Raw genomic sequence first — 10,683 nt, forward strand, 5'->3', positions numbered from 1 at the left:
TTCATGAAATTTTTCATCATCAAAATCAAATACACAAGGTACCATACTAAAAAGAGGGAGCAAAATTCATATGTATAAGAAAATTGTAAATAAAAACAATAATTTTTTTAATTAAAAAAAAAAAGAAATCTGAAGAATTGAAAATAAAAAATTAATGAAAAAATAGTTCTATCTCTTTAGGAACTTGAAATTAATGAACTTGAGAGAGAATACATTTGAAATTAAAAAATTGAGTGATTGATGTAGCTGTTGATATATGGGAGTGATTTTAGGCGTAAAAATAGGGAAAAAATGGTTGAATTGAAGGGATGATAAATAATGTATCTGAAAAATGAGAAAAAAAAAGGAAAAAAAGGATTTTTGAAATATTTTTAAAAGGTAGGAAATTTTAAAAATTATGAAAAGAAAGATTGTGTAGTTAAGTAATTTTTCCTAAAAGATTTGTGATTATGACTGCAGAATTTGTTTGGCCCAAACATTTTTAGGACCACCTATAATGATTTCGTTAACCATATAAATATCTTTTCACATGACTTTTTATAGCATTTACGATGTTGATATAAATTTAATATTTCTCAATTTTTTAAATATGTATATTTAATCCATGTATATTTGGGAATGTGACTAACCAATTATCGTTTTTATTTAATTTTTCTGGGACCATCCGTACTGATCTAGTTAACCATACCTATATGTTTTAGTATTTAGGAGTCTCGAAATAAGCATTCAATATTTTACCAATTTCTTATATGTGTTTATAAGTACATGAACTTTTGAGAAAAAATATGTTTATTAAAATAAATTTTTTTTTGAGTATGAGAAATTTTTTTCCACCACAAAAAAATATTTTTTGAGTATTTCAAAATAGTTTGTTCATATATTTTTTTTTTCATATTATCAAAATGTCATTGATAAAATGAAACCTCTTTTAGAAATATTATTCTATAAAAGAATGGTAGTACTTCAATTTCCTTTGATAATCTTTATACAATGTCAAAGTTCATTCTTAGAGACACCTATTGCAGGTAAAAAATTACAAACTTTAAGTCTGTGGACTTTTTTCTTTCACAATTAGACGTACCCACTTAATATTTAAAATAATAGACACACAAAAAATTGTAAAATTTGTTTCTATTTAACAACGAAGTTAATTGAAAATCATAAGTATAACACTGATTTATTAGGTCAAGTTTCATATTCTTCATATCGATTGCATAATCTACTTTATCCATAGTATGAAACTACAAAAGTTTTTAGTCAACAAGAATCAGTCACAATCAAATTTCACACGGAGTATAAAACTGAAAAAGTTTTTTTAAGTCTCTAAATAGAATAAAACATATCCTTATATTATCACATAGATATGCTTTTCTTTTCAAATAGACTTTCAATATTAACATTTTGATATATTATCTTATCTATAAAATATGCACATCTCATTCTGCAAACTAAAGAATTTTAAAGGCAACACTATTTTCCAAGGAAAATTCATCCAAAAACATATGGTTAACCAATTCGGAGCCTAAAGGGTATAAAATATTAACAAAAATTTCAAAACGGTATGTAAAATTTAATATTAACCAAAATGGTAAAATCGCTTGAACAACAGCGATTTACTCCACAGTTTGCAAAATGTGATTTTTTTAAAAAGGAATATTCAAATCGCTACCATGGCAGCGATTTTTAATTTATTTTTTTTGAAAATCGCTGCCTAGACAGCGATTTTGCGATTTTTATTTTTTTTAAAAAAAATTATATAAAAAACACTGCCAAAGGCAGCGCTTACATTATTTTTCAAAAAAAATCTCTTTTTTTGTTTGAAAATCTTTGCCTTTGGCAGCGACTTACATTTTTTTTTTTAAAAATACTTTTTAAAAATTAAAAATCGCAGCGATTTTCAAACAATTTTTTTTAAATTGTGTAAGTCGCTGCCTTTGGAAGCGTTTTTCAAACAAAATATGTTTTTTTTATTAAAAAATGAAAATCGCTGCTATGGTAGCGATTTGAATTTTTTAAAAAAAATCACATTGTGCAAAATCGCAGCAGTAGCAGCGATTTTGTTTTTTCCGGTGGAGTAAATCACTGTTGTTCCAGCGATTTTGCCATTTTGCTTAGTATAAAATTTTATATACCATTTTGGAATTTTTGGTAATATTTTATACTCTTTAGGCTCGGACTCTAAATATAACTTTTAGAAACTATTTTCCTCCTTAGATAAATAATAAGAAGGTTGCCTAGTGTAATCTTTAACTGAAACATCATCAATTCTTCTGGTACATTCTCACTTCAACCTTGTAAACAATGCACCAAATTCTGGAGAAGTAGTGCATTATTAATCTTCTACTTCCATTACTTGTTTTCCTCAATCAGTAGAATACAAGAAGTACCAACTGTATAATAATTTTCTTCAGGTTCATCCTATATTTCTATGATACTAAGACCAAAAACTTTGAAGAACTTGATAAAAAAATGTTTAAATAGTATTAAAACTAAAATCAGTAGAGAAAACAGAACTAGAAAAAGATCAGAAACAATATACCAAATATTTTTCTTAAAGAAGAAAATTGAGCCCACTGAATGCACAATGTTCCCTTAATGCGAAATTATTCCCCTCAAGTATCCGAGGTTAATGGAATATATATTCTCCCGAGATAGAATGATCTTACTCGCCAGTGTATCGTACTGATAACCACGGTGTAATGAACCACTCCATTATAGTAAAGTGCACTTAGAATACTAGATTTAGGAGTAGTAGAAGAAGTCCAGAAAATTGTTTCTCTTAAAATGAGAGAAAATCCCTCTATTTTTGGACAACAAATGATAGTTTAAGAAGGTCCTTATTTTACCTTACCGGAAATATTACAACTCTTTGAAAAAGTCACAATCTTTCGATAAGGTCACAACCTTCATAAAAATTGTAATTCCTCAATAAAGTCATAATAATAAGTCACTATTATATAATTAATTAATGTGATGACGTGGTTAGTGTTTATATTGAATAATAATAGTAATGCATGTTAAAAAGCTGTTGAAGGTTCATAGAGAGCACAAAACGGGTGATTGGGTGAGAGGACAATGAGTGACATAGGAAGCATAAGCCCTCATAAGAAATGTATAGACAAAGAAAACTCAATAAGAAATCCAAAATGTTCTCTAGGATACATACTCAAATTGTTTTAAATCAGATATTTCGTAGAAGGAAAAAATAAAATGAACAATCTTCCTTCCATCTATTTTTTTGGCGGATAGTGAGCTCTCTGGAGCTCATTATACCTCTGAAGATCAAAATTACGAACTTTCATAAGTCGATTTTGCTTCGTACTGAAACGTGCCTGGAAGAACCCTTGAAAAGAAGGCTCTTTAGAGGTCTTAAGGAAGAAAATGCATGTGGTGATGAAATATGTTGATGTGAGATAGAAACAAATTGGTTCCATAACATCCCATGTTAGGTCCCAAAAAGTGAACCTCATGAAAGCTATTGTCTGAATTATAAAGCACCCAAGTCCAAACCACATTTCTTTACGTACTAATGATACTACTTTCTTGTCAATTGATGTTTTTTCCTCCTCCATTCTTTCAAGCTCCTTCATTCTTTCTTTCTCGTGATTTGGTTTGTGCATTCGCATTACTTCTTGCATGGCTTCAACCACCTGTACGTAGATACGAATTTAAAATTTAAAATTTGATACTAGTTAGCTCAAATTAATATATAATAAATGTTTTACTGTATATACACAAAAATTAGGATTAAAAAGTTAATTAGGGATTTCGGGTATCGGAAAACGGCCCAACTCATCAGTCAAAGGATAGTTCCTTTGACCATAAATTGTCAAAGTATAGTAAATTATAACATTTATGAAATTTCTTTTATAAAAAAAAAATAATTAAAGATTCTAAAGATAATAAGATAAATTAAACCAACCTGATAAGGTCTTAGAAAAACAAAGTTTCCCATAACAATTACATCTCCCGATTCATCCATCTTCTTAGCAAATTTAAGACTTTTATCATCATCCAAATTACATGTTTCCTTACAAATTTTAATAAATTCAGCGAACAGAATCCAATTCTTCTCCATTTTTCTTAGCCTCGTTTTCAACAATTCAAGTTGCACACCAGTCATGGACCCCACATCCAATGACTCCGATTGGAGTGGGGGCCGCGGAAGCAAAAGTACCTCATTAATAAACCTCATCTTATCTCTCGAACTAATGTCCATCCCATGTAATCTCTGGCGGATCTCCGGTGAGTATACCGATGATTGGTAAAGAAATCGACATGGATCTATATTTTTATCGGTGGATTTTGCTTCCGATATGGTTGAAGAAGTAATACGACATGTTAATGTTAGAGATGGAGCACAAAATTTGTATCCACTAAAAATACGTTGTTGTAGTGTTTTCTTGAATGCCATTGATATAATTGGATTGTGATAAATTAGTTTTGCGTCACAATATATATAATAAAAAATATTAAGAACCTTGTGTGAGGAAGTGAAATGTTTGTGAACTCCACGTTATATATAGGTCTAGGTTCATTATGAAAACACTATATATATATATATCAAGGCTATTTTAGGATAATTGGACAAGATTAGTAAATGGAAAAAATTGATGACGTCATACATATTTAATAAAATTACGGTTACAAGATCGTGTCGCCACATATATCCAAGGTGGCAAAGAGTTGGGGACTTTAATCACTAGCGCACCGAGAAATTTTAATAAGGGGGTTCAAACATAAAAATATATCTAAATATTATTTTAATCATGTAAAAAATAGTATATGGTGGCTCCGCTACTGACTTCAATATAACCTGTAGTATATGGTGGCTCCGCTACTGACTTCAATATAACCTGAAGTTCGATCTAGTTCCTCCACCAACGTGAACTCTAGTTAGATCCAAATATGCTGCACTTTTTTAACATTAATTTTCTATAATTTGAAGAAGTGTATATGTACGTTTTTTTTAAAAGTTATTCATATTTCTAAATGTTAGTTAATATGTGCTAAAAAAAATACTTATAACAATAACTTTGTAGAAATAAAAATAATAAAGTAAAAAAAATAGAAATTAATAACATAAGTAGAAGTTAATGACTTAATTAAAACATAGAAGGTTCTATAACATTGGACGAAATAAAAAGGAAAAATAATCGAGCTAAGTGAATGTACAGTGTGTTTTTAAGAAAATTATTTTCCCTTAATACTCAAGGTTTACAGAAATAGATCATTTCAGATTTCAAGATAAAACAATTTTATTTATCAGCGTTTCAGAACAGTCATTTATAAATAGTGGAAAATTTAAATAAAATGGTAGACGTTTACACAAAGGGTCGTGCGAGTTATCTTTGGATTGGGTCATTTCGGGTTGGCCACTAATTAATTAATTAATTAATTAATTAATAATGAAATAAATAATTAATTAACTAATAAAAAACTTTGTCCAAAAATTAATTTCTTGATCATTTTCTAAAGACAAAGTCGTATTCGAGCGAACAAACAACGATGATGGTGTGAGGGGGTCCCTCGTTCCAACTTATTTAACAACTAGCAGAAGTTTTCCTTATTTAAACAAGTGATTTTTTTTTTCACCACCAATGAGGGAGAGAATTGTTTTTGACTAAAGAACAAGAGGATACTTTATATTTCCTCCTTTCATCTTTCCTCTATTTTTCACTAATTCTTACTATATACCCAATAATGTAAAGGAATGCACCTGCAAATGTGTACTTTAAAAGCAATGAATAATTGCATTTGGATAAGTAGATAAATGTTTTAACTTTTCATAACGAACATGTTTCGAATATATTCGGTCAATTAATAGATTTGATATATTTGAACCATTGAGATTTGATTAATATCTAGACAATCATATTTAACACAATCAACCGTTTATGATTCTTAAGATTGTGTTCATTTCAGTTATTAACGCCTCATAAATTTGTGAGTGTATAAAAAATATGTTTTTCACAATGATTCTCTTTTAAGCGGTGTACACTTCACACATATATAGGTGATTAACTGTGTCATCACATATATACATTATTTGGTCAAATCTTTCAAATTTAGCAAATAATTAGAAATTTTCAAGTTTTACTAACTCATTAACAAGTGTTAATGTTTTATCATTGGTCCCAAACATTGTCTTCATCATGAGAATTAATTGAGTTGTTTGACAATGTCGAACAATCATTCACAACTTTGTTTGATTTCCTTAACTGTTGGGATCCCAAGTTTGCTAGGTAGAGTTACCACCACGATGACTTGTCCGAAACCTTAAACTCATTCCTTTAGATGATCTTTTAAATGTCTCTCAGCACTAGATCTAACACATTATCCCTATACTTTATATAGTTAATCGTAATAATTCCACTAGAGAGTGGTCCTATTACAGGATTATGTCTTCGTCGTATGTGACGAGATTTTTCATTGTACATGATGTTCTTTGCCCTACCTATTGCTCCTTGACTATCATGATATGCAAATAGGTTCCAGAGGTTTTAATCAAACTAAGTCATTATATAAAGTCATTCACCAAAATAATATGTTTTTCTAAAATTTTACAAAACTAGTATAAACGTATTCCACAGTAACGTTTTAGGATATATTTTATTTTTTAAAAGTTGATGGCGTCAGATTGATATACGTTACTCACAGTAACGTTTTACTCCTAAAGCGTTTATGTTTCATTGTAAAGCGAGCGATACATATCTGTTTTGGATGATTTCCAAGTTACTGCTCTTCTACCAAAAGTAAATACATACTCATTTGTGAATTTTACTTTATTAGACTCAGTGATCCAATTTACATCATTATATTCTTCAATCATGACATAAATTAATTGTAATGCAAGATATAATATTGTGTATGTTTCGAATATCCCGAAACTTGCCTCATTGCCATCCAATGAGTTTGGTTAGGATTACTTCACAGGTGCAAGATCCATTCTATTAGGTGTTTGATCAGGGAATTGAAAATCAAGATAGGGGGTGAATCTAAAATAATTTACCGTATTTGACTAAGGTAGAACTTTAGTTGGATTCTCCTACAAGTTAGTATCACAAGTACTGATAATCAAGGTGCATAAAGTAAATTAAGATAAGATATTTTAATGATTTTTTAGATCATCAATGTGGTGCCTAGTTCAATTTCCTTCGGTTACAACAAGGATTTCCTTTAGATTTTTTGGAAGAACCTCTGAGTATAGATGATTTTAATATCGATTATATCTTATTCAAAGTCAGATATATCCTAGTTTGACATAGTCTTTTACTTCTGTAATCTTAAAGTCTCTTCTTTTTTTTTAACCTTTTCCTTATATTTATAATCTATCCAGCTTTTCTTTTCTAGTAGATGATTGCGCTGATTTGTGTGTAGCGAATTTAATCACTTGTATAGTGACTCAATCCTTCCCAAATTATTTCTTTTAGTCATTCATTTTTTATGTTAAAGTAATATTTTCATTATTAAAACTTAACACAATCTATTAATCTCTCTCTTTTTGATAATGAAACACAAGTTGCACAAATAATAGTTTTGTACTTGATTGTTTAGTTTCTAAACTCCCCTTGCTGAGTGCATATATAGTGAAGAAACCTTACCCCAGAACACAAACCAGGTTCGTGTAAGTTGCTTTTAAGTAAAGACAGAGTAAAGACACAAACACTTATTAAATTAAAAACCTTCCTCACTCAAGGAAGGAAAAACCTCGTTTTATTATTCAACTATAAGATTTTGTGATTACAACTTAATAAACAAAAGTCTTATCTCTACTACTCCCTCGATTGACTCCAATCGATCTCTCCAAAAGGCCAAACCCACCTTTTGTTACAACTCTGACTAACACTCAACCCTACAAAGAGCCAAACCCACCCTTTGTACAATAAACTGTAAACTACAATTAAGAACAAAAACAAGACAAATAGTTCTACACGATAAAACCTTCTCACTCAAAAATGTTTTAAACGTAGCAATCCTATCAATCTTGAAGACCTCAGTTTGATGAATAATTCTCCTTTGTTCTCTGCGTGAAGTCGTGTTGTTTTCCTCTGCCTCGTACTCTTCTTATAGAGTTTTTGCCTTGTACAATCCTTCCTGATAAGGTAAGAAAGTTATGTTTAAACAAGGATTCTTCTTTAAATTAGAATCCTTATTATACACAACTTCCTTCCTTAATAATATATTTAAGGTTTTCCTTATTTGTATTAACTTGTACCTTTAATATATTATTTTGGCTTTGACAAATAACTCTATTTTACTTGATCTTGGACTCTAGCTTGACTTCTTTTGCTGCGTACATTTGCTACTGTTCTTTGTGCTTTTTGTCTATCATCAAAACGAATTATCGATTCTATCACATTCTATCACATTCCCCTTTTTTGATGAAGACAAACGTGTAACGTGTGATGCATGCGCAAATAACTCTTCTCCCTTTTGACGAATCAAAAAGAAACCAACAGCGGCTAATCAACACTAATCAATATCCATAGCAACGAAATACGCCCAGCCAGTTGAGCAATATAAATTGTTCTGGCAACAAAACAATGAGCACCAATACAGAGTGAAACCAACTAAGAGAACCAGGTTCAAACAACATGCTTTATCACTGTGGAGGTTGACCAGGCTTAGTTGAAGCAGAAGCCAGCATATCCAAAACTCTGTCAACTCTTGCATTGTTAACAAGTTGCTGCTGCACTAACTGATCCTTCAACCTTTGTATATCAGCATTTGAGGAATCAAGCTCAGCACGTAGCTTCTAGTTGTCTGATTCAAGAGAGGCGTTCTTTTCTTCAGCTACTTTAAGTTCCCTAAGTAATTGAGCAACAGGACCAGATGTACGTGGAGACGCAGTTGCAACCTGCTCCGACTCCATAGGAATGCCACAATCAGCAAGAATAGTTTGAGTGAACATATCTGCACGAGTTAAAATTCTGTCTTCTCCTAATGGTACTTCAAAAGCATCAAACACTCTAGTCAACAAGTTTCCAAAAGCTAACTGATGAGAACCTAACTTAGGATCCACAATTCTAGCAAGATGTTTGATAATCAGTGTAGGCCAATCAATGCGCTCTTTGCACTGAAGTGCATTCATAAGTCCCATGTCTCGTATGGAGGCAATGTGACGTTGGTGACCTCGAGGCAGTATCACCTTATGAACTATCTCAAAAAGAAGCTTATGCAAAGATCGCAGTATTCCCTTTAAAACAGTTTGAGCCCTAGAATTGACTCTACCTTGAGAGAATCGGCCTGGCAGACTAGAACACTCATCAAAACCCCAATTGTACTCATTTATCCCCACAGATGGTATATGCAAGATTTCCCCAAGCTTGGTTGCATCAAACACAATGTCAACCCCCTTTACACTAGACGACACCACATCTCCTTCTAGGATTACCAAGTTCGTATAGAAATCGACCACTTCCTTTTCATAAATCAAACTAGGTTCTAGAAATAACTCCTCCCACCCCTGAAACCTTAGGAGTTCACAAACCAGCTTCACTATATCCATTGAAAGTATATCAGGGTGAAAGGTTCTACCCCTAAGCACTGATTTGGTTTGGAAGTACTTTTTCCTTCACACTTTTAGAAATTTATCTGCATTTCTTTTCGCAGATTTTGATTTGGATTGAGGAGTAGCAGAATGTTTACCCTCAGACATAGCATCAGTATCAGAATCAAGATCCATTGGGGAGACTGATAAAGTAACAGGAGACTTACCCAATCGACGACTCTTTACCCCAGATGTTGCATCATCAGCTGGCTTGACCACATGCGCACTCCTTGTGACTGGCCTGTGTGGACGACCCTATTTGATTGCAATGTGCTTTCTTGGCCGCCTTGGTTTTGTAGGGTGAAGGGAACTCAAAAGAATATCATCATGGATTGGAGATAGTGGTGGGTTTTGAGGAGCGATTTGGTGAGATGGTGAAGGAGGGGGAATGTTTGGGACAGTGGTTGTGGGAGATTGTGGGTTTCGTGAAAGTGGGGTTTCTTGGAACGGTGATACTGGGGTTTCTTGGACTGGTGATGGGGGAGATTCGATGATGGGTGGTGGTGGGGAGTTTGTAACGACAGGTGAAGATGCTCCTTTAACTAGTGATGGTGAAGGGGTTACTTGTGGTGGTGGAGATGTAGCTTTTAGTGGTGGTGATGGAGCTTTTGGTGGTGGTGATGGAGTTTTTAGTGGTGGTGATGGAGCTTTTGGTGGTGGTGTGGTTGGGAGTTGGCTTTCTTCCCCAAGATTGGGCACAATATCAACAACTGGGTTCTCTTCCCCCTGAGAATATGCACTATCAGACGAGCTTTCGTTATCAGAGTAAGCAACAAGTGGATTAGTCATGGTGATGGAAGGGATTTTGGTTTCTTGGTTTTCTGAAGAATGAAGATGAGAGAAAGTTGGTTGCTAGTTTAGAGAGAGTGCTTTATTGGGAACGGTTTTGATGTTGTAATCAAGGGGTTGGAGTAATTATGGGGGATTGACAACGAGGAGACGTTCCCTGTGACGGTTGCACCTGCTTTTCAGAGAGGGGACATGGGAGAGAGAAGATGAGATTAATTTCCCCCAAATTATTTTTTTTAACCTTTTTTTTAATTTAACCCTTTTTTTTAAATGTAAAGATTATGTAGAACCATTTTGACTGAACCTGGTTTATACCTCATTAGAACTTGATTGGGCATAGT

General features: G+C 32.4%; 1 protein-coding gene across 1 annotated transcript; it reads right to left on the minus strand.

Moving 5' to 3' along the window:
* Positions 1–3,230: 3,230 nt before the first annotated feature.
* On the minus strand, positions 3,231–4,414 carry LOC109119707 (calcium uniporter protein 3, mitochondrial-like). Its single transcript, XM_019212619.1, has 2 exons — positions 3,923–4,414; positions 3,231–3,650 (listed from the first exon to the last, which is right to left on the minus strand). The coding sequence occupies exons 1-2, from the start codon at positions 4,412–4,414 to the stop codon at positions 3,231–3,233; spliced, it is 912 nt and encodes a 303-aa protein (XP_019068164.1).
* Between the last annotated feature and the right edge of the window lie 6,269 nt (positions 4,415–10,683).

Source organism: Solanum lycopersicum, chromosome 3, assembly GCF_036512215.1.
Source record: "Solanum lycopersicum chromosome 3, SLM_r2.1".
NCBI classification, from domain to species: Eukaryota; Viridiplantae; Streptophyta; class Magnoliopsida; order Solanales; family Solanaceae; genus Solanum; species Solanum lycopersicum.

Coding starts and splice junctions, on each gene's coding strand:
- LOC109119707 (XM_019212619.1), bottom strand. CDS start 4,414: ATGGCATTCAAGAAAACACTACAACAACGTATTTTTAGTGGATACAAA. Junction 3,651..3,922: donor TTTTTCTAAGACCTTATCAG/GTTGGTTTAATT, acceptor ATCTACGTACAG/GTGGTTGAAGCCATGCAAGA.